A 24,533-nucleotide genomic window follows, 5' to 3' on the forward strand; every position below is an offset into this window, starting at 1 on the left:
TCTTGATATGTAGGAAGAGCTACAAAGAATTTGTGGCTGTTTTTTTCCCCCCAATCTACCACAATTTTCAAACTAAAACACACACACAGAAACATACACACAGACACACACACACACACACACACACACACACACACACAGAGATGGAAAATTGAAAAGTAAAAACAATGTGTAGGCATGTATTACTTGAGGGAAAAGAGATAAGGCCCCACAGTACTTGCCTACTCGAGTGATAAAGAATATCTAGGAGATAACTTCTTTCCTTACTTCACAATTCTGTACAGATTGAGCCTCGTTTCTGCTTTATTTCAAGGAAATTTAATTTTCCACTTTAGATGATTAACATACATAGTCTACTAGGACCTTAAGTCACCAAACAAAATACACACTTTTGATTGTCCAATATGTTATGACCTTTTAAGTGAATAAAATTCTTATTTTTAGGCATCTTTAATATTCATTTAGTAGAGGCAGTGGGAACAGAATTCAGGATTTACTCAAGTAATTGAGTTCTGACTCCAATTTATTTGCATTTTGAAATTTTCTTTATAATCCAGTTGCCTCAAGATACAGGCCTGTTGGTTAATTTTAGCTTTAGCTGAAGTCCTGACTGAAGTCCCGAATTAGCTTCAGCCCTTATGAGTTTAAAGCCCTTAGGGATGGTTGCCAAGTGGGAGATGTATGCTTCTAAAAATGTTCCTGAATGACTATGAGAAATTTTCTTGGTGGTTAACAATCTTTAGGGTTCAGCATATTTACTTGAGAATGGCAATGACTAACAGGGAGCTTAGAGGACTACACTTTTGCATTGTGCTTTTGAATGTCCCCAGTGATATGAGAGTGAAAGTAAATATTTCCAGGGGGGAGAAAAATCTATGGTTTGCATTGTATATTCCATGCACCAGAATTTTCTGGAAAAATCTCAATCCCAACCACACCAATACTTTGGTACCGACTATATATATCCATGAGGCTGCCTTTTATTACTAGAAACAGCACCACCTTGTCAGATCATGTTTCCCAGTTGTTGGTTTGTAAAAATTATTAGTATAGATTGTCTACCATTTTCTTTTTTTCTGAAAATATTTTGAAAAATTAAAAAAAATATTCCAGTGAGATATAATTGACATGTAACTTTATTAAGGTGTACAACATGTTGATCTGGTACACTTATATACTGTAGAATAATTACTGCCAGGTTATTAGTTAACAATCCCACAATTACCATTTCTTTTCTGTGGTGAGGACGTTTAAGCTCTATACTCTTAGCAATTTTCAAGTGTATGATACAGTATTATTAACTGTAGTCCCCAAGCTGCCCATTAGATCCTCAGAACTTATTTATCTCACAAATGGAAGTTTGTACCCTTTGATCAGCATTTCCCCATTTCCCTCACCCCTCGGTCCCTGGCAACCGCCATTCTACTCTCTGTGTCTATGAGTTCCGTCTGCCATTTGCTGACCGTATTCCTTTCAGCTAAAATGCTGTTCCCAGGGCTCAAGGAAGCTGGATTGGAAATGTGGGAGAAAACCGTACTCACCATAGGAATTTAGACTTAGTTCTCCTCATTCTGAGTAGATGTATATGACTCCTAGTCATCCGGTGAGGATTTTCAAAGTTAGCCACTTCTGCACCCTTCCTTACTTTTTCTCATTTTGTCCTTCCTTTTCAAATTCGATGTTTGCTGTCAGTTGGAGATTTCCTTGCATTGCCTTCTTCCCTTAAGCAAATTCGAAGAGGAGTGTAGTTTCTTTTAGCCGAATGTCTGTGGCTGGTAGGTCATTTGTCTGTACATCTCAGTGTTGGTTCATTTATATGCCTGTGACTGGTCCATGTTCTGACTGCATGTTTTATGGTTGGTTTATTGATCTGCTGAGGGGAAGCCATGACTCTTAAAAAACATTACCACACCGTATCTAGACTTGCCATAGGTAACTCCTAGCATGTCTGTGCACTTTTGAGAATCAGAAGTTGTGGGAGATACTTACTTTGCTGGTCTATAGCTCGGTGATTCTCAGACTTAAGAGTGTGTTAGAATCTGGTAGACAGCTCATTACATCTCAGAGTTCTGGGCCCCACCCACAGAGTTTCTCATTTAGCAGGTCTTGGGTGGGACCTTACAATGTGCATTTTACAAGTTCCCAGGTGACGCTGATGCTGGTGGTCTGGGGACCACACTGTAAGGACCACTGGTAGAGAGAGAGGAACAGAGACATGAGCCCTTTGGAGGGCAAACACCTCCAATTTCCTGGACTTTAACCTTTTAAAATTCCTCTTTGTTGGTGTGCATACTTACATGAAAATAGTCATCCAAGTTTTATTGTCTCTCCAAAGAGCCAGAATGGAAACTTAATCTTTGATTTTGCCCCAGCACCTATTTGTTGCTTCTTCTGGGCCCCGTATCCATCTTGGCACATTCCATACTGAGAACCCTCTGGAATGTGAGGGCTTTAACTTTCATGTTCTTTTCCAAATCTCATCCTCCTTCTCACATTAACTGTAAACCAAATTGGTTTTATGTGTGTACTTAAACATATTAGAGAATCAATTGAGCTTATGGGATTATTTCATTAAAACATTTTACATACTATTTATAAGTCAATACACAGACCACAAGAACCTTTAAAATCTAGCTGTAAAATATTCTGTCATGATAACCTTGAACCTTGGTGCTTTAGTCATGATGTTACAAAGTAATTTTTATAGAGTCAGTAAGAAAAACAGCCCATTTTATAATGAACAAATTTAAGTGTCGCTACAATATGTTTAGGGGATGTATTGGTGAATGTGTTTATAAACCGTAATATTGAATGTTAAGCTTTATTATTAAAGGACACAACATTTCTGTGCCATGTCTATTTCTCTTTGGTAAAACACATCTTTACATTGCTCCTCTTTTGTTAAACTCTTGAGCAACATTTTGTTTTTCTTTTCAATAGTATTGATCATGGGTAGAATCCACCCTCTAGTGGCCAAAAGCATCATGGAAAAAAAAAAATGACATTTGTAAGATGAAGCTAAAAAAGTATGAGGAGTAACTGCTATTTTTCATATGACTAGTTTGTGACCTAGTTCTGAAGGCAAATACAAGAGAAGACTTCTAGAAATGTTTAGCTCAACAGGGTTAGAAAAATTCCCAAGATGATAGACAAGGTTAAGGTTGAAACACCTGTACATATGCAAGTGCTTCTGTGTGAGCATGCTCACTGTTGAGTTCTCTTGACTTCTGAAGCCCTTCCTAAGCGTAGTCACAATTCAGCTGTGCGTCTGCAATATATTCTTTCATTTGGTCTTCAGTGTTTTTCGAAGGCGAATGCTCGTTGTAAGAACGTAACTCAGAGTAGTGGTTGTCTGCTTTTCTACCATATCTATGACTTTTTTCTTTCAAATATTGAAAGAAAATTACGACTTATACGCAATAGATCTAGAGAAATTTCAGGATTTTTGGCATCTCCAAAGATCTTCTTTTCTACATATTAAAAGATGTAATTCTTCTTTTAAAGAGACTTTTCTTTATTAGCAATGCAACTTATTATAATGGTTATAACGCATGTCTTCAAAAGTCTCCTTTTCTAAGAAGACTAGATTTTTTTTCCCCTCTGTACACTGTAAGAACCATGCTCATTTCCTTCCCCTGAATCTAGAAAAATACTCTTCATAAAGTCAAGCTTTTTGTAATATTCCCAGTTCAACCTACTGCCCAATCAAGTGTTAAACACACAGCATCGTTCTTATTTCCCTGGTAATCAACATGATTTGGAGTTGTGATACTACAAATAAAACATGTATAACACATCTTTGATGTTATTCCTTTGTGTTACACAAGTAACTATTTCCATCGTGGAAAATTAGATTTGAATATGCATATTTAAAATAAAAAAAATGATACCTTAATTTCATCACCCAACAAAAACCACTGTTGATTTTGGAATACATTTCCCCAGGCATTTTTATGTCCAAATCAGACATTTGTAAAGAAAAGAACTCTGGCTGTATTTATGTAGGTGAAGGGGGGTACTAGGCTTATTTTACGCTATGATTCCACTTTGCTAGCAAATTCAAGTCAGCCACCATAATTGAGTATCTTCTCTATTCACCAACCCACGTGCGAAGGAAATGAGAACGAACAGTTGTTAAAGAGAGAATGCAGAGTTTGGCATCAAAGATTGAGCGGTGAGTTAAGGAGTTATTGGCAAGCAGGAAACCAAATCCAGGTCAGAGGTTAGTCTCCAGGAATGAGGCTGAGAAAAGGGAAAAGGTAGGCTTTTAAAAAAATTTATTTATTTATTTATTTTATTTTTATTGGGGAATATTGGGGAACAGTGTGTTTTTCCAGGACCTATCAGCTCCAAGTCCAGTCGTTGCCCTTCAGTCTAGTTGTGGAGGGTGCAGCTCAGCTCCAAGTCCAGTTGCCAGTTTCAATCTAGTTGTGGGGGACGCAGCCCACCATCCCAGTCGGGAATTGGAGCAACCTTGTTAAAAGCTCGTGCCCTAACCACCTGAGCCATAACCAACCGAGCCATCTGGCCACCCCACCAGCATTTCAGTGGCAACTCGTGGGTCTTCAATCTAGTTGTGGAGGGCACAGCTCATTGGCCCATGTGGCAGTCGAACTGGCGACCCTGTTGTTAAGAACTGTTCTCTAACCACTTGAGCCATCTGGCCACCCAAAAGGCAGGCTTTTAAAAAGCCAATCATAAACAGACTCTGCTTCATAGTAGAAAAATCCTGGTATTTGAGCTTCAGACTGGTGAGATCTGGGTTAATCACTTGGGCACTGTAGAAGGGCAACAAAGGCACTGTGTTTTTCCAAGAAGTGGTCTTCACTGCCCACGTGAAGTGATGACTCAGCATAATAATGGCACCTTTTAGGGGAATGATGCTCAGTGCCTTTACTGCATATACGAGGTAGGGCACCTACTTCAGAATTATAGGATCCATATTGTCATTTTGAATCAGGTTTGCACTGTAGTCAGCAAACCAGGTGACCACATGTCACATTTATTAGGTACTTACTATGCACCAGCCACTGTGCCAGATGCTTTCCTTCTGTTACCTCATGTACAATGCCAAATGCATGTCCTCCTTTTATGAGTAAACTTTGTTGCCACAGGCTCCCATGAGTTACCTTGATGGAAGATGGCATTGAGACAGTGATATGGGGGTGGTCCAGAGATCCTCACATGGAAGTACGCCCTACACTGGAGAGGTTACAAAGAGTTTAGTGTAAAGAAAATGGTGTTAACTACATTTTATTTTAATAGAGAATAACTTGAGAAACAAGAACCCTGCAGTATCCCATTGTCTCTGAAACTCTTAGATGAACCCCCTCCCCCATGCCCGTGTGTTGGTGACCCTTCCAGAGCAGAGTCCAAGGTTGATACCCCAGCTTGATTTTAGGCGATTCTCAATAATGCTTGTTTTGTAGATTAGTTGTAATTTCAATGTGGTTTTGAGAGTAGGTAAACACAGTGTTTACCTACTGCGCCGTCTTGGTTGGTCTGTCTATCTACGCCATCTTGGTTGTCCTCTCTGTCTATCTATTCTTTTTGGGTATTTCTTTCTCTGTGCCTTTTTCTTTCCCTGTCTCCATCTTGACGCTTCTGGATCTCTGTCTTTACCTTCCTCTCTCTTTTTATTCCCGTGCTTCCTTTTCTTTCTGTTCTCTTTCCCTCTCTGTGTTAACTTGTTGAATCCCCATGACAACCCAAAATGATGGACATGATTAGTCCCAATTTATGCATGAGTTAAGAGAGAGGCAAAGAAACTTGCCCAAGGCCACACAGTCAATCCTGTGTGTCCTTCCTGCCTTCTCAGGTTGTCCTCAAAAGGCATTCACTACCTAGTGTATTTGTTTGCTAGGGCTGCCATAATGAAATACTTCCGTCCTCCGATTTTTTGTGTCTTCTAACTTATAACCTTTGTTTTTAAACTACAGTATGATAGATAACCGCAGCACCTAGTCCAATGCTTGGCAACATGGTCAGAATTCGGCAAATATTTGTTAAAATGAACTGGTGTTTTTTTCTTCAAATTACTTCTGTTTTCCTGGGAGAAACTGTCAGTTCCTTTTGTTTGATTAAAATCTATTTCTAGAAAGTGGTTTCATACTCCTTTCTATCCCATCCACCACCACCAGTCCCACCCTATGAATGAGATTCTGTTGTATCTCAAAGTGCCTAGAACAGAAATTGGCCCAGAGGAGGGGACTCAGCCAATGTCAACTGGCCCATTTCTTCTAATAGGAATTACAGCACCTCTGGATAGGAGAAGCCAGGAACCTAGGATGCGACTTCATCCTCTCCCTCTTTCTCACCCTTCACATTCATTACCATGTACTGCTGTTTTACTTTTAAAATGGCTCTTGACATTAATTCTCTATTTGGCACTGCCACCATGTGTATCCCCGCCATGTTTTCCCTGAGACTGTTACAGTAGCCACTTAATTGATTTCTCCACATTGATTCTTGCAGGTCTTTCCCCACTTCTCCAAAAGGTAGCTGGAGTGTCCTTTCTGAAATGCAAATCTGATTTTGTCACGCCCCCCTCCCCCCCACTCCATTAAAGGTACCACCTGTCTGGCATCTGCCTGCCTCTTGCTTCTTCTCCACCCTTTGCTCTGCAGTGGGCCCCAGCCCATCTGCAGAAGGAGCCCTGCTCCCCCACCATGCGGCTTCTGCGCGAGCTGTTTACCTGCCTTGAATTTTCTCTTTGCCCCTCCCATTTCATTGATACCTACTCACCTCTCGCCTGTCAGCTTCCTCAGGGCGGCCTTCCTGGAGCTGGGCCAAGGTCAGCTATCTTGCTTCTCTTCCCTCTTCCCTCAGAGCTTTTATTCGTGTGATTGTTTGGTGTCTTTCTCCTTTAAATGGCCCTAGTAGAGGCATTGTGTCTGTTTCCACATAGCCTTACAGCTCCAGTGATTAGTACAGTACTTGGCACATCATAGAATTAAAGAATGATTTAATTGAGAGGCAAACAGGAGATGCACAGAATCGCCAACCTGCCCACATGACTGTTACAGGCAGCAGGTCTTTGCAGTGATGGAGAACATCAACTCACTGCACTAATAGTCAGGACAGGACTGACAGCCAACTGTCCATTATCCGTCCTTTCGGCAGCCCAGGAAAGCGGAGGGGTGCAATCTGTAGATGGCTCAGTGACATGGATACCAGGGAGCCTGGAGAACCTAAAACTTTAATTTAGCCTCTATTGATGATCCTTCCAATTTAATGCTTATAAGAACCACAACAGTGGAAACATTGACTGATCTGGGTCAGCGCACATCCATTTCCCCTCGCAAAGAAAGGTGAAGGATTTAGGGAGAAAAGCAGCAGCGTCAGCAGTCACTGTGCTCCACATGCAAACTAACGCTCTGTGTTTGCTTACACAACCCCCTCCATGCTCACAGATTGTTTCTCTTTGTGTGTGTGTGTGTGTGTGTGTGTGTGTGTGTGTGTGTGTGACAGGACAGTATAATTACCCATGGAAGTCTGTAAGGTCTCAACGCAGCAGGTCTGTTTAGAGTGTCTGAACGCTTGAGAGGATTAATGGGAGCAGGGATTCTTGCTACATGTTTTCCTGTTCTTAAAAGGATTCCTATTCTGTACATACCAGCGAAGAGAGAGACTGAGACGGACACACGCACACGCATGCGCACACACTTTCCTGTGCAGCAAAGCTCTCTGTTCAGTGAAATGAACACACTACCTGAGATGCCTCCTTGCTGACGGGCCTCTGGTAATCAGGGAGTTTAGCCAGAATTTCAAAGCTCACGGACACTCAACATAATAGGTCTATTTTCTCTTTGTCCACAGCTTTAAGTACTATGGCTGAGGTGTTTGGAAGATGTGATCTCTCGGGAACTGGCCTAGGCTTGAGTGAGGGAGGCTTGGGCTTCCATGTTTTATCCATTGAACCTGAAAACATCCTTTGAGTTGCAACACACTTTTAGAGGAGCCACTCTGTGTCTCCCCACTCTCTTCAGTCTGACTTTAAAGTAGAACAAACCAAACAGAACCCACAAATCACGTCACATTCACTCTTGCCTTGCATTTGGCCCGCACTGAAGGCATGCCCCCCGCTCCCCCATTCTGCACACATCACCACTGGGTTTGAAGCTTGCTCTTTCTGAGGCAGCAGGAAGCCTTCCAGAAGTGACACACATGGATGAGTTGTTGCAATTTGTTATACGACGTGTGAAAGCCATCTGGCTTCAGCCAGTGTCCTGCAGTTTGGGATTTTTCAGCGTAGGACGTAATGGACAAGGGGAGGAAAGAGCTCTGGAGTAAACGCAGCGTGGGGCCAGAGCCTATCTTCTACTGATAGGAATATTTAATTGATGTTGTCTTGGGACAGTGTTGAGAGAGAATGGGGAGGAAAGGAATCACCTGCCTCTTAAACCCTGGAGACAGCAGTCGTGTTCTGGGACAGTCCGGACGCCGGAGGTAGAATCCTGGCTCCCTGGCCTTTGCCGAATTGGCAAATGGGTTGGACTTTGGTCTTCCCTGGGGACATAGAGGCGTCCCAACCTAATGGCAGAACAATCAGCAGGGTTCTTCTCACTGTAGCTTGAAAACCACCAGGAGCTGGGGTGAGTGGGGGGACTCTTTTCTTTCTCCTCTTTTTATCCCATCTGCTTGGTGAGTTCCTAGCTGCAGAGGAACCAGATGCCTCTGTGGGATGGCACTGCTGAAGAGAGTCACCCATGGGCTGGCATGACATCAAACCCACAATCATAGATGAACCCCCTCCGTTCTACCCAGAAATCTTTTTTCTCGATGAATTCACTCTCACTTTTCACAGGGATAATTTCAAACTGGCACATCCTCAAATATCAAGTTGCTTTCATGTTATAAAAAAGATCTATGACAGTGGTTCTCCAAAGGAGGTTTTTGTCGTTTAGGGGGGACATATGGAAACATCTAGAGACATTTTTGTTATCACAACTGGGAAGCAATCGTGCTATTAGAATCTAGCAGGAATAGGCCAGGGATGCTGCTTACCTTCCAACAATGCGCAGGACAGCCCCCAACCAGGAAGAAGGATCCAGACCAAAATGTCAATAGTGTTGTGGTTGAGTAATCCCGGTTCTCAGTGTTCTGGACTGAATTGTGTCTCCCCCAAATTCATATGTTGAAACACGAACCCCCAATGTGACTGTTTTTGGAGATAGAGCCTTTAAAGAGGTAATTAAGATTTAATGAGGGCATAAGGTTGGGGCTCTAGTTCAGGATGACTGGTGTTATGTAACCCTGTGAAACACCAGGGTTTCACAGCAAAGGCCCACAAGCAAAGGCCAGGTGAGTACAAAGCAGGAGAGTAGTCATTTGCAAGCCAAGGAGAGGGGCCTCAGGAGAAGCCAAACCTGAAGACACCTTGATCTAAGACTTTCAGCTCCAGAACTGTGAGAAAATAAATTTCTGTTGGGTAAACCACCCAGTCCTACTATTTCATTACGGCAGCCCTAGCAAACAAATGCACTAGATAATGAATGCATTTGGAGGACAACCTGGGAAGGTAGGAAGAACACATAAGATTGACTGTGTGGCCTCAGGCCGAGTTTCTTTGCCTCTCTGACTCTTAACTCCTCACCTATAGATTAGGACTAGTCATGCCCATCATTTTGGGTTGTCATGAGAAGCACACAACCCACAGAAAGGGTGTGCTGCAGAGCAGATGCCACCATCTTGCTACTAGACTCTGAGCTCCCTGTAGGTGACGACTCTGCCATTTAGCTTTACACCCATGGTACCTGGAAGCAGCTGGAGCATCATAGGCACATCTTTGATGTGTGTCGATTTAATCAGTGACATTTTGGGTGCCAGTGCAACCATTTTTATTTGAGCATCTTTCCTGCACCAGACACTGTGGGTACAGCTGTGAACTCTGCAGTTATGGCCTCTGCCTTCAAGCTTATGTTCTAGTGGAGGGACAGAAATAGTAATCATGTAAAGAACTAAGTTAAAAATATAATTTTAGACACTTATAAGTGCTGTGGTGGAAATCAATTGAGGGTTGTGATGAGTAACTGGTGGGGAAAGCTACTTTAGGTAGTGTCGTCAGAAAATTGTCTGAAGATGTGATTTTTGCTTTGTTTTGTATAGTGATGTAAGTGTGCTCTATTGGTGACTTAAATTCCACGATTGCTCTTGTGAAGAGATTTGCCAAAAATGGTGAACAAGTCTTGGTACAATCTTCTCTTGATTTATCCTGTAATTACATTGCAGGAAAACTCAGTATATTTAAAAACAATGCTGTACATGTACAGCAGTTAGGTTCTAGGTATCGAAAGTTATGAACAGGGTTCGACCTATGTGAATGTCCGGTGGGTCAGTCCAAAGTTGTGAAGGATGCCAGGCCATTCTTTGTTGTGTAGGGGAATCCTCGTCATTGCTGTTTAATATCTCTGGCCCCCACTAACTAAATTCCAGTAGAACCCTCCAGCCATTGTCATAATCAAGCTTACCCCCAGTTTCTAAAACACCCTGTGACAGGCAGTACAGCCCCCAGTGACAGTCATGCTTTTGAGGCTCTCCAGTGACCTCCTAACCTTGTCACTCTGTTGTCATTCTCAGTCCCCAGAACCTCTGACACTGTTCAACAGCCTCCTTGGTTTCCTTTCCTCTCCTGGCTTCTGTGACTTTGCATGCCTTGGGCTCTCTTCCTCTCCTTTGCTCCATTTCTGCCCGGCGTCCTGCTCTGGCTTCTTGCTGTCCACTTGCCCATCCTTGTAGATCGACTTTGGTCTCTTCTTCTTTCCTCTCCATGTTTTTCTTTGATGAAAACTTCACTACTTCCAGGCACTAACGCTCAGAGGACTGTTTCTATCCTCTCAAAGCCCAATTTTTTCCAATTGCCACCTGGACCTCCCCAAGAGAGCCCCAAGTTAAACGTGTCCAAAGTCTAACTGGTCAACTTCCTCGAAAGCCTGTTATTTCTATGGTCATACCTGTTTGTGTTAATGGCAACATTACCTCCTCACTCGGGCTAGACATGGCAGCCAGCTTGACCGCTCTTTCTCATTCCCACGTGTGGTTGGTTGCTGTGCTCTGTCAATTCTAAGGAAGTGACTGGATTTGCATATTCAGGAGCAAGTCATGCACAGGTCAGACTGGTGGTGATGAAGATCAGTGCCCTGAAAGGGGCCACTCGGATCCCACCCTTCTGATCTGTTATTTTATTTTTTTAAAAACCTTTTTGGACTATCTTAATATTTCTAAACACTGGGCATACTGCCCTGAGCTAATTTGTCTGCCCAAATTAATTACCAGCAGTGGGTGGCAGCCTCATTTTCATAGAAGCCGCCTTTTTTTTTCAAAGGGTGGCCTTTTCATTCAAACAGTCAGATTTAGGTTCTTTGGCATAAAGTGTAAAGGGGGCCTTGACATTTCCATAAAGACATTTAAATGTTGCCGTCTCTGAAGAAACAGTTTCAGAATATGAAACCTTTATCTTTCTTCCCCCCAAGGAAGAAAAACATCACCAGCTTAATTATCTCTGTAAAATAACTTACTCATTTGCTTTTCATGTTGCTGATGGAAAAAGATAATGATAAAGTTTTCCAAAAACGAAAACAGTTATGGGTGATTTCGTGAAATTTACTTTTGATTTTCGTCTATGTAAATAACACCTCAGTTCAGAGACCCAAGATGCTTGTAGGGTTCTATATGATTCTTCCAACTTTATGTTTAAAAGATCTGCTAGGAGAACAAATACAATTGAAAGATGCTGCTTGTGGCTATTTTTCCACAGTGGGAAGAAGCCAGAAGACACTTAACAAGCTCTATCTGTCTGTCTGTCTATCTATTTATCTACGTATCTATCTATCCACATTGTGTGTGTGTGTGTGTGTGTGTGTGTATGTGTGTGTGAGTGAAATTTTTAAAAATTGTGATAAAATCACATAACATGAAATAAATTTTTAGGTTGACAGTACAGTGTTGTGAACTATACGCACATTGTAGTACAGCAGATCTCTAGGACATTTTCATTTTGCATCCCCAACCCCTGGCAACCATCATTTTACTCTGCTTCTATGAGTTCAACTACTTTAGATGCTTCTTTTTTTTTTTTAATTTATTGGGGTGACAATTGTTAGTAAAATTACATAGATTTCAGGTGTGCAATTCTGTATCTCATCATCCATATAGATGCTTCTTATGAGTAGAATCATGAAATATTTGTCCTTCTGTGACTGGCTTATTTCACTTAGTGTATGGCCTCAGGGTTCATCCATGTTATAGCTTATGACAGTATTTCTTTCTTTTTTAAGATGGAATGATTTTCACTGAATGCATATACCGTATTTTCTTTATTCATATATCTATGGATGGGCATTTCCATTGTTTCCACCTCGTGGCTATTGTGAATAATTCTGCAATGAGCATGCGAGTGCAAATATGTCTTTGACATCCTGTTTGCAACTCTTTTGGAGAAGTACCCAGAATTGGAATTGCTGGATCATATGGTAGCTCTATTTTTAATTTTTTGAGGACTCTCCATTCTGTTTTCCATAGCAGCTGCACCATTTTACATTCTCACCAACAGTGTACAAGGGTTCCAATTTCTCTCCATCCTTGCCAACAACTTGTTTTACATATATATGTGTGTGTGTGTGTGTGTGTATATATATGTATATATGTATATATATATATATACATTTATACATATATACATATACATATATATGTTTATATATATATATATGTATTTATTTATAATGGCTATTCTAACAGGTATGAGGAGATATCTCATTGTGGTTTTGATTTGCATTTTCCTGATGGTTAGTGACATTGAGCAACTTTTTGTATACCTATTGGCCATTTGTATTACCGTATACCATTCACAAAAATCAACTCAAAATGCATTAAAAACTTAAACATAAGAGACCTGAAACTATAAAACTTGTAGAAGAAAACATAGGGGAGAAGCTTCATAACCTTAGTCTTGGCAGTGGTTTCTTGGATATGACACCAAAAGCATAGGCAACAAAAGCAAAACTAGAGAAGTGGGACTACATCACACTTAAAAAGCTTCTGCACAGCCAAAGAAGCAATCAGTAGAGTCAAAGGCAATCTACGGAATGGGAGAAAATGTTTGCAAACCATATATTTGATGAGAGGTTAATACCCAAAACTTTTGTAAAAAGAAAGATTTTCTGTTGAATCTAGATCGGGAGCCAGCCAACTTGTTCCCTAAGGGGTTGGGTAGCAAAGATTTGGGGCTTTACAGGCCATTTGGTCTCAGTTGCCACTATTTACCCTGTCCTTATGGTGTGAAAGCAGTCACAGGCAATCCAGAAAGGGATGGGCGTGGCTGTGTCCCAATACAAATTCATACCCCAAAATAGATTGGGGTGGATTTGGCCTGGAGGCCATAGCTTGCTGAGCCCTAACTGAGAGCAGGCTTTCTCCATCTGGCTGTGGTAGCATCTCAGTCGGGTGGATTGTGTTGTGAGGAAGCTGGCCGGTGCGTTGGAGGATGTTTGGCAGCAGGCTTACATGAAATGCCAGTAGCAACTCCTTCCCTTCCACTCTAGTGACAACCAAAAGTGTCCCCAAACGCTGCCAGGTGTCCTCTGGGGGACAGAATTGCTGTGAGTTGACAAACTCTGACCTAGGTGAGGAAAATAATCTGATGAACAGTAACAGGAAATAGTTCCCTGAAGCCACCAAGAGGGTGAGATAGGAGAATTGAAAACCATTGTATGTTTGCCGTAGGTAGGTCAAGGTCTCCTCAAAGGAGTCATTACCACCTAAATTTGGAAAGCAGTTGAAATGCCAAGTACTTGAAAGGTGCTCTGTTAATAATACAGATATGAGCCTAACCTACTTCTATAACCGGCACAAGAAACAAAACAGTTCAAGTTTTGAGGCTTGGCTATGAGTTGGAAAGCTGGAAAAAAGCTAGTAGTTCTAGTTCCCACTTGAGCAAGTGTTTGTTTTTTCTGCTTATCTGAATTCAGAACCAACACAGGCAGGGTGATTTTTGAAAGTACTCACATGTTTCTCATTGCTTAGACAGAGCCAGACAAAAAAAATGGTCCAGTTTCATTGCAAATTGGCAGTAACACATGTTTTTGAAAGTTAAAAACAGCATAACATTCATGAGTGAATCTCAAAGAATGTTGTCTTCTTGTCTTTTAGAATAAACACCTGTTTTGCAATTAGGAGGGTAAGAGCCATCTTTAATTAAGAAATTGTTGGGTTTCTTTTCCTTCCTTACTATTATTATGTTTTTAATAATTAAAAACTGTGAGTACAACGAAAAATGTTATAATTTAGATAATCATAACTTTAAAGAAACAAGAAAAGATAGACCGCATTTCCTCATGAATTTAAGTTAAGCCTTTTTAAGCTGACTTTCCTTCCTGACTTGAAAAGCAAAGAAAATGCATCGATCCTTTTCTCCTTGAATAAAATTCCCTGTAGTTAGATATATTTTTCTAACTGATTGGAGGAAAAGTGTGGTCCTCACCCTTGAAAGGGGCTATTTATCCTGTGCTGTAGATGCTGCTACTCTCCCTGTCTCCTGTGGCCACAAAAGATACTCAGTCACCTGTGGCTCCAGGTCACCGGTACCACTAAACACAATGTACTAAGGGGACCAACTGGTGGATAAGTGGGATAACTTCTTTGATATTTGGGATCATGCAAGAGGGTGATCAGAACAGATTCTTCATAGCCTTCCTGAAAATCCACAATTCGATTCTACCCCAAGAGACCCAGTTCCTGAAAAGCCCATTGTCTGTGCCATACTTTCCAGCGAATCCCAGCTGCCTTCCTGGCAGGCTGCTTCAGCGTGGGTTTCCATGGGATGAGTTTGATGGCAGTCCTTTCTCTCTGTCTCTCAGGTTACCACGGCCTCTACTGTGAAGAGGAATACAACGAGTGCCTCTCTGCCCCATGCCTGAACGCGGCCACCTGCAGGGACCTCGTTAACGGCTATGAGTGCGTGTGCCTGGCAGAGTACAAAGGTGAGCGGCTCTTTGGCCTTCTTGTGGCAGAGTGGCTCTAAATGACATCGTGGCTTTCTCAACGTAAACGCATAAATCTTAAGTGGAGCATGGAATCGTTTAGAATAAAAATCAGGTACTGGCGCTGGGATGATTTGTGGGGCCGGAGGAGACCAATTTGCAAGTCTCAGGTTTCTTCCTGCTACACTGAAGAGTCTCTTTTCTGCCCGTTCCTTCATGTGTCTCACTCTTTTCTCTGTTGAATGTGTACAAAGCCCAGGATGAAAGGTGAGTGTAAGTGGACGGTCAGATGTAGATCAGAGGACTTGGCTGTGGAATTGGCGGGAGAGGGAAGCATGCCGCAGAGGGCTAGCTAGGCAGACAGAGTGCTGTGCTTTTCGCTGGAGGAGGCAGGTGGAATCTCACCTATTGGCATATAAGTTTAATCTCATTAAATGACTCAGTTTTGTCAGAGTCATTCTGGAAAAATAGCGGACCCTGATGGAGTGTTTAAGATGTGTGGACCCTGTTCTAAGTCTTTACGTGCATTACCTCATAAATCACCACAAGCACCCTGTGAGGTGATAGCTCTTGGTCGTGGTGTCCCTGTGAGCCTGCCAGCGTGGGCCCTAAAGCTCTTTTGTCTGCCTCCCTAGTGGGCTTGAGCCACAATTGGTGGGTGGTATGGCTTCACTGGCACCTAGACACCCTCAGACAACACTGCCTGGAGAGCCTGTTTATCAGCTGCTGTGCACATTTCTCTAAGCCCCAACTTCAGGGCTGGGTTTAGATTTTTGAAATGCTTCTGTGGGCTCTATTTATAACCATTTCACTTAACCTCTTGCTCCCACTGCGGCTTGCTTGATACCATCCATCTGCAGGGTGACCTTGCGCGGCAGCCGCTGCTGCTTCTCTTTGGATGGACCCACCTTTATTTCGTGGTCTTCTGCGTGAGCCTCAAGGGTTTGGAGGCCACGGTATGATCTAGCCTATGGATGCAAAGGCTGAAGGTGGGTCCGGGCTTTGCTTTATGTTTGGCAGATCTGATGCTTCCTCCAATGTGTGGTGCCTGTTTGGAGTCAGATTCCACCATCCTCCCCAAGGGCAGCTGTGCTGGGTTCATCCATGTGGTTTTTGTTTTCTTGGTCTATCAGAGCATCGAGAAATGGGGAGTCTGCTCAATTCTGGAAAGTAGCGTAAAAGAGCGGGGAATCAGAACACATAAGTAGCTCATCCCAGTTGCACCACTGGCTTCCTGACGAGCCTGGGTATATCCCTTTATCTTGTCTGTATAAAGTAAGGACAGGGATGCTTCCTGAGATTTGGAGATTCTTCAGTGACACAATTAGTCGTGGTGGATGTGCTTCAAATATTAAAAATTCTAAGACTTCTTTAGTTTATGATAGAATTTTTATGAAGCAAACTTCATCTTTATAAATGACAAAATCACTAATGGGGTGTATTCTGAATATGCCCCTTACTTTCCTGTCTTTGAGTCATTGCTCAAGCTATCATGACTAAAACAGATGGCAGGGCCCGAGTCCTAGAGTTTCTGATTCTGTATGTCTGGGGTGGGGCCCAAGAATTTGTGTTTCTGGTAAGCTCTCAGGTGATGTTGAAGGGCTGGCCCATGTTCCACTCTTTGAGACTGCCCCGCTCTACAAACTTACCTGTATTCACAGTCACTAAAACCTTTTTCTTATCCATATTTGTTGATCGTGTGCAACTCTTCCTGATCAAGGATAATCCTTCTACATATGCTCTAAATTCTACCTTTCTGTGACCTTCTTCTATCTAAGTACAGATTCTGCTGGATGACTCAAGAATGGAGATAGCCCTGGAGTGGATGTCAAAAACATCTGAGGATTTGTGTTCTCAAGAAAAGGGTACGGGTGCGGGGAGCCTTTGCATAGAACAGGGTTAGGGGACAGGGTTCTGAGGGGAACTGAGGACTCAATGCTCAGCTGAGCCCAAAAGACCCCTCAGCTTATGGAGAGGACGTATATGAATGTGCTGCTTGTGACCCATAGGGCCGAGTGCTTGGGTCTCCTAGATATTGGCTGTCCTTGGAGAAAATGGCACAGTGGGGCTGAACTGGTCTTCTCTTTTTTGTGTGGCTGGGAAAGAATGGTCTCCTGTTCACACCTGGAGAGCCTCGAGGACCCCAAACTGGGAGGCCTCTAGCCTGTGCCTTAGTAGACAGGACCCAGTTGGAGGAGAATATCTGGTGTCATCTGTGTCTAGCATTGTCAGCTTCCAGCCTGGCCAATATGGGAAGCCTGTACAAGCAACTCAAAGAGGGAAAACATTTAGGAAATAAAAACAAAATCGCAACAACAATCAATAAGTCTAAACACTCAAGAGAGGAAGTGAAAAAAGTAATGTATACTACTCAAAATTTAATTTAGATCTGGAAAAGCAAAAGGAGGAACTAATTGATGATAGAAGTAAAAGTATGAGGAAATGGAAACCATGAGACTAAAGATAGAAAATGTGCAGAAAAGATGCAAGAGATCTGTTTCCGTCTGAATGATGGATGCTCCAGAAGAAGAAGGAAGACATGGAAATAAAACAAGAATCATCTGATTACTAGAAGGAGAAATCTATGAGCTGAAGAAAATTGAAGTTTTCAATTAGAATGGGCTTGCGCCATTCCAGATGATTAATGAAGGATGTGATACACAATGTGAGATTTCCTGGTAGAATTTCCAAACCCAAGGATAAAGAGACACTTTTTTTTTCAACAATATTCTTCAGAAGGAGTACAGTTTACACACAAAAGAAAGGGAATCAAACCAGCATTGGACTGCTCTTTTCTATAATGAAACTAAACAATAGCAAAGAAGTACTCCTTTCAATGACAAGGGCTGGTAGTTAAAGGATAGTTGATATTTGAGGGTAAAAGAAAGACGTTTTGTACATTTAAGGATACAGAAAATATGACACCATGTACCCTCTCTAAGAAAATTGTTTTAAAAAGTATTCTCACTAACTTGCAAAAAATCAGAACAAAGGCAGCTAGGGAAAGGCAGAGAACAGGAGGAAGAGGGCGGAGTGGACTTCTTTAAATGGATTGATAAACCTCAATCGATGATATTGATTGTGATTGTGAATAATCATTTAATGGTGAAGGAAAGTCTCTTGAAGAAAATAGGTATACCTTTGTATTACTTAGTATTGCTGCATAATGAGTTCCTACGAGGTGGTGGCTTGAAACAACATGCTTTTGTGACCTGACAGTTTCGCTGGTCCAGGCCTGGCTTCATGGGCTCCTTGCTCAGGGTCTCACTGGAATCAGGATGTTGCCTGGACTGCATTCTCATCTGAGGCTTGAATAGGGAAGGATCTACTTCTACGTCCCTTCAGGTTGTTGGCAGAATTCACATCCTTGTGGATGTAGAATTTATGACCACTTGCTTTCGTGAAAGCCCGCAACATGAGAGAGAGCCTCTGCTGTTGCACGTCTCTAACTTCAGGAGAGGTCTGCACCCACCAAAGACCTCCCCTGATTACGCCAGGCCCACCTATGAGTAGCTCACAGTCAACTGATTATGGACCTTAGTTGCACCTTCAAAATCTCTTAACTTTCGCCACGTGCTATTGGTTAGAAGCTCACAGTGAAAGAGGGGGGATTACACAAGGGTGTGACTCATTGGGGCACACGCTAGGGTGTGTCCATCATACCTCTTACTCATGAAAAATTTACATGATCACACTGTCGTTTCATATCCTTCTCACGAAATCCATGAGTTGGAGGGGACGGGGTGGGAAGGATGGGAAGACACACAGGTGTATTAAAGATCTCATCCGAGGGGCTGGGTAAAGTGCCTGCGTAATTTTGGTATATTCATAGACACATTTAGATTACGTTTAAATAAGACTGCCGAAAACAGGAAGTTAAACCCTAGCAAAGCAGTGATAGATGATAGAACTTCTGAACTAACAGTGACAGAGAAGTGGTGGTGGTTTAGAAGGAATTAAAAGAGAGGCAGAAAAGGCTAACTGAGGATGCTCTCCAGTCCAGAGGAAGAGTGAGTAAGAGGAAGGGAGAAGTAACAAGATGTTGTGCCTTTCTCTCCTTGAAGAATGGACATTCCCTCCCTTTTGGGAAGCATTTTTCCCCAATATAAGTACCGATAGGATATATGTATAAATGTGGGAAACGGTCGGATGGGTGGGCATCAACTTCTAGCTAGTGCTTACTTCTGGAGTTAGAACTTAGATACCTGGTGTGTTGGGGGAGGTTTGGGACTTTAACTTCTTATTTTACACGTGTTTTTTGTTTTTGTCAATCTAGTTGTGGCAGGGTGCAGCTCAGCTGCAAGTCAAGTCGTTGTTTTCAATCTAGTTGTGGAGGGCGCAGCTCACTGGCCCATGTGGGACTCGAACCGGCGACCTTGGTGTTATGAGCACTGCGTTCTAACCACTGAGCCAACTGGCCGCCCACTAGGGGCTCAGCTCCAAGCTCAAGCCATTGTTTTCAATCGAGTTGGGGAGGGCGCTGTTCACCGGCCCATGTGGGAATTGAACTGGCAACCTTGTTGTTAAGAGTTCGCACTCTAACCAACGGAGCCATCCAGCTGCCCCCACATGTATTTTTTAAGTGGTGATTTTTGTTGTTTTATGTTTAAAAACTTCAACAAATGAATACAACTTCCTAAAAAGAATGAGTGTAATAGGACGTCAGGCAACTATAGCTAAGAACATTTTGAAAAAGGAAAGCAACGACGGGGGAATGTCTGCCAGATGTTAAAACTATTATAACATTACAATTATTATTACATTCATATGCTACAGGTGCGAGAATGAACAGCTGACCAACATTGAATAACGGCCCAGAAGCCATTGTCTGTAACAAGTATGACCCTTAAAGAGAAATTGCTATGAACGGGAAGGGAATTCTTTTTTAAACAAATGGTGCTAGAAAAATTGGGCTGTTAAACAGAAAAACAATAAGTGTTCTTACTCACACTTCTGAATAAATTCCATATGAATTAAAGAACACAACTCTTTGACTTTGTATCCTCTTCTACTTGCAGTACTTTTTCCTTTCTTCCCTCTTTTCTTTTCTACCAAGTTTCTTTAGAGTTGGTAAAAAAGGACCTCTATATCCTTCACTTTTATTCTTTTCTTAACCCTCCTCAGTTTGGATCTTGTCCACACCATTCCACTAAAATGGGTTCAGTGGTGACCTCACTGGAGACTTTTCAGTGACATCCATGAAGCCTTTCCGTGCAGCCTCCGACTCCACATTCCTGCTCTTTGGCCCCATGGATCACTGGGATCCTTGTTTTAGCTTCCACAGTTCCATTCCCCCCACTCTTCACTTCTGGCCCCCACTGAACCCTTGTCCTCCGGACACCATGAATGCAGGTGGTCCCCAGGGTTTGCTTCTTGGCCACTCTGTCTCTCCTCTTCTCTGCTCTCATCCAGGCCTCTGGCTGCCTCCTCTGTCTAACACGTTGACCCCCAAACAGAGGTGACTCTTCCCTCCTTGAACTCTCCCAGCATTTTCTCTGTATCTGCTATGACAATTGTGATGGGCCGTGTAGTCAATTCTTTCTGGCTTCACACTTTCCTCTACCTTACACTAAATCGTAATTTAGCAAAAGGCAGTGACTACATGGTTTTGTTTTCTTTCTTTCTTTCTTTTTCTTTTTCTTTTCAGTCTCGGCAGATTTTGATATGGTGGCTTGCACAAAGCAAATGCTAATAGCTATCTTTACTTGAATCGAAATTGCTGCCTGACACACTAATTAAAGAAAACCACCTTGAACATTTTCCCAGTAAGTTTCCACTGTGGATCATTAGAAGCAAAATTGCTTCTAATTGTTAGAAGCAAAATGCCTGGAGGGGTTCAGAGTAACATCCTCTCAGACACACCGAAATGCTGGTATTTCCTTTAAAACCAGTTCACAGCTAGGTCATGACAAACTTTTAAGACTTGCGTTAGGGTTCGTAACCTCATATGGACAAAAAGTCAAGTTACTGCCCCAATTGTGTTGATTTTTATTTCTAGCAGAACAAACTCAATAATCAACAATGTATCCGTTTGGAATTTTTGGTGATACAGTTAGAAAGAAAATATTTCAATTTTTAATGGTGAAAATAACATAACAATAATAAAAAATTTAGAAAAAAGAAATTTCAAAATAGCTCATTGCTTCACAGTGAAAACAAGAGCCATAATCATATGTACTATTTCCATCTATGTAAATAGACATGTTTTTATGGTTATAATTGAGTATACCGACAATTTTGTAATTTTCTGTTCATACTTAACATTATAGTATGTTTGACTGAGATATTGCTAGGAAGTCTTACTAATTCTATTTTAAATGGTTATGCAATGTTTCCATTGCAGCATGTTTATCCATTCCCTTGTTGTGTTTGATATAAGGCTATTATAAATAATTCTTGAACGAACATCTTTATTCCTATAATTTTCATACTTTTCTGAATTTTTGGGGGTGAGGGAATAGGGTCTCAGAAAGGGGATCACTGGGTTATGGGTTTGATCACATTATATCTAATGACTTTTTAAAGTCTATATAAATTCATAGTTGAAAAGATGAGAACTTTTGCTTTGTTGGCTAGAATTATTTCCTCTGTGTAACCAGGGAACAAGAATTTCTGGATATTTTTTGTATCTAGCCCATCTCACGTAGTGAATTAGATACAAAAATGAATAAGTCAAGGTTTCTCCCTTTTTCAGGCTATTATTCAATCAGAAGAGTAGACTGAGGCTGAACACACAAGGAATGATGAGGCTAAGGTCGAGATGTCAATTGTAATTTCTGAAATAATTTAGAAAAAGTTGAGTTCTGTGAAGGTGGAAATACTAGAAAAGTTTTCATGGAAGAGATAAGTTTTAATATAATAGGATGATGTTTTAAAGAGAATATTAAGTTCAAGGAACACTTCATGTTAATTTTCTTTACCTGGATTACTTCTCCTGGAGATAAAATAATGATTTTTTGTTTTCCAAATCTTAATCATGACTAAATTGTGATGACCACAAAGATTTATAATTGCCACACTACTCTTTGAATTTTTGCTCATTTTTAATTCTAAAATTAACTTATACAAAGAGCCCCGTTGGAATAGAGATCTTTTCAGAAACATTGCCTCTCTATTCCTTAATATGAAAAGTATGAATTTTTATTAGTTTTGACGGAATTACAGTTTATTTTTCCTTGAGACTAAACATAAGTTTCATAATAGTGCGTGCTACATTCTTTGCCAATGGGTGATGCATGTGTCATTCCAAGACTTAGTTTGAAGTGTGGACCTGGTTTTCCTGACAAAATAGGGTGTTTTTGAGGCAGATTTGGAATGGCTTCTCACTCCTCTGGCAATCCTACCTGTGTGTCAGCCAAAGTATGCAGACCTTCGCCTCTCCTGAAAGGACAGGAGTCTGGTGGCATATCCAGAATTTCTTCCATGCATTCAGATATGGTCTGTGCTATAAAGGACCCCAGAGATTTGTGGGGACTGGGATCAGACAGAAGAACAGATAAGTGAAAATTGAACACAATAAATCCCATCATGGCGCGAACCCAGCACACTCTCAGTGTACAATGATGGAAGAATGGAGTTCTGTCTTAGTAGAGTCAGGTTCAGCTTCACAGAGAAAGGGTGTTTGAGCTGAACTTTGACAGATAGAATGTGCCAGGTGAAGACCAGCTTGGGAAAGAGGGTGAAGGAAAGCGTCCTTGTCAGAGGACACAGGATGCCCAATACTCACTGCTGGTCAAGTGCCCAGGGCTTCTGGGGAGTGGGGGAGTGCAAGAAGGTGGGCCCCAGGGGTCTGAGGAGAAGGGTGGCGTGGAGGCAGCCTGGGCACATCAGCAGTGTTCACAACTGTTTATTCTCTCGATTTAAGATTTCTAGCTCATAGTTGTCCAGCTCTAATCGTCAAGCTGAGTAATAAGACAGATATGTTTTTATACAGGGCTTAGCAAGGCTTCGAGTATAGAAATGTGAGTAACCAGAGTTCTCACTGGGGACTTAGAAGACCATCTTGCTTCATAGTCATCATGATTCTCTGAAGATTAGCTTTTGTCCAGTTTTGCTGCCAGAAAACTCTCAATGGATCGCAAGTGACCGAATATGTTATCTTTTGAAAAAAAGAGAAATAACAAGTGATAACATTATTGCCAAAAATGGAAATTGCTTATTATCTTGGGTGTTTTCATCAAATCTATATTCTTGAAGGCTTTTAAGATTAGGTTGTTTAAATATTTAGCCTAGATTTTCTTTAGCCTTATTGGAAAAATGTGGTAATTTGTATATTAATGTATTATTTATATCAATATTATACAGACTAGATTGGCTAATGTAGTATTACTAGAAACCCAGTCAAGATTATCCTTGATGCTCTTACGTAAGAGAGAATGGAAATTTTTTTTCAGGCTTCAGACATCTCTGAACCTCAGTTATGGCTGCATTTCCCATTATAATTGAAAGCCTTTTTTTTTCACCTGGTTCCCATTGACCAGTCACAGGGGGACTTGTAAATATGTGAATCCTTGTTTTTTGATAAACACTCTGAAGCAGAAAAGGCTCTTTTAGATTTTATTCTTGCAGTTGAGCCGGCGCTGCTTGGGAATCAGCAGGAATTAGAATAGAGACTTCTGGGCCAGGAAGCCATACACACCCAAGTGAAGAAGAATCACCAGTTTCACGCTAATGAATAATTTAATCTTTAAATTAGTTTGAGCTGGTGTATTCCCATGAATCCTGGGTTTGTTAAGGGTGATGAAAGTCAGGGCAGGCATGCAGGGAGCAGGGACAGGGCTCGGGGGGCTGGATCCCCGCACACGCGAGTCGTGGGATCAGGTGGTGCTTGCAGGCAGTGAAGTAAGGCAAAGGTCTGAAAAGCGGTTTGGAAAAACATCTGGCGGAATATTGTTCAGGGGTTGGATACGAGGGGCAAAGGATAAAAAGGAATGAAAAGCCGTCCATTCCAAAATGCTTTCCCAGGCTCAAGTGAAGTCATTAGTGTGAATACAAATGGGCAGTTCTGTCTCTATTTTCTCTTACATTTTTTTCCTCTGTCTTGAGCCCTACTTCTTAAGGCACTTAAAAAGAAATGAGAAAAAAAAATCCCAGTAAGAGTAATTTCGGTGACTAAATGATGAGTCATTGGGTGTGGCACTTCTTTGCACCAAAGTAATGAAGAGAAGAGCGAATCAAGTAAATCCCTCTCAGTCACTATTCGCTTTATGCCTATGTTTCGTGAGGCTGTTGGGAAGGGTGAGCATATCGTTCTATATATTCTTATACAGAATATCATGTAATTTATCTCCCTCTCCAAAGGGCGAGGGAGGGAAGAGAGATGAAGCCACGCATCCGTCCACGTTCGCATGCCAATGATACAGCAACAGAAATCCTACTTTTTGAAAAGCGCTGGATTTTCAGTTTTTTTAATAAAATTGTACAATTTTTATAAAATTTTATAAATTAAATTTAGGTTTTTTTTTTAATAAAATTGTACAAAAATTCCAACAACATAGAAATATATAATATGGAAGTCAGAGTAATCCATTTTCCTGTTAGTCCCACTTTAGGCAT

General features: G+C 41.5%; 1 protein-coding gene across 1 annotated transcript in view; it reads left to right on the forward strand.

Annotated features, from left to right (window-relative positions):
* DNER (delta/notch like EGF repeat containing) overlaps nucleotides 1-24,533 on the forward strand; it is a 278,622-nt gene that overhangs the window by 224,812 nt on the left and 29,277 nt on the right. Inside the window, exon 9 of the mRNA XM_033112831.1 lies at nucleotides 14,856-14,978. Within this exon, the coding sequence (XP_032968722.1) occupies nucleotides 14,856-14,978 (123 nt within the window). The remainder of the gene's footprint in view (nucleotides 1-14,855; nucleotides 14,979-24,533) is intronic.

The sequence above is a fragment of the Rhinolophus ferrumequinum genome, chromosome 8 (assembly GCF_004115265.2).
Source record: "Rhinolophus ferrumequinum isolate MPI-CBG mRhiFer1 chromosome 8, mRhiFer1_v1.p, whole genome shotgun sequence".
Classification (NCBI taxonomy): Eukaryota; Metazoa; Chordata; class Mammalia; order Chiroptera; family Rhinolophidae; genus Rhinolophus; species Rhinolophus ferrumequinum.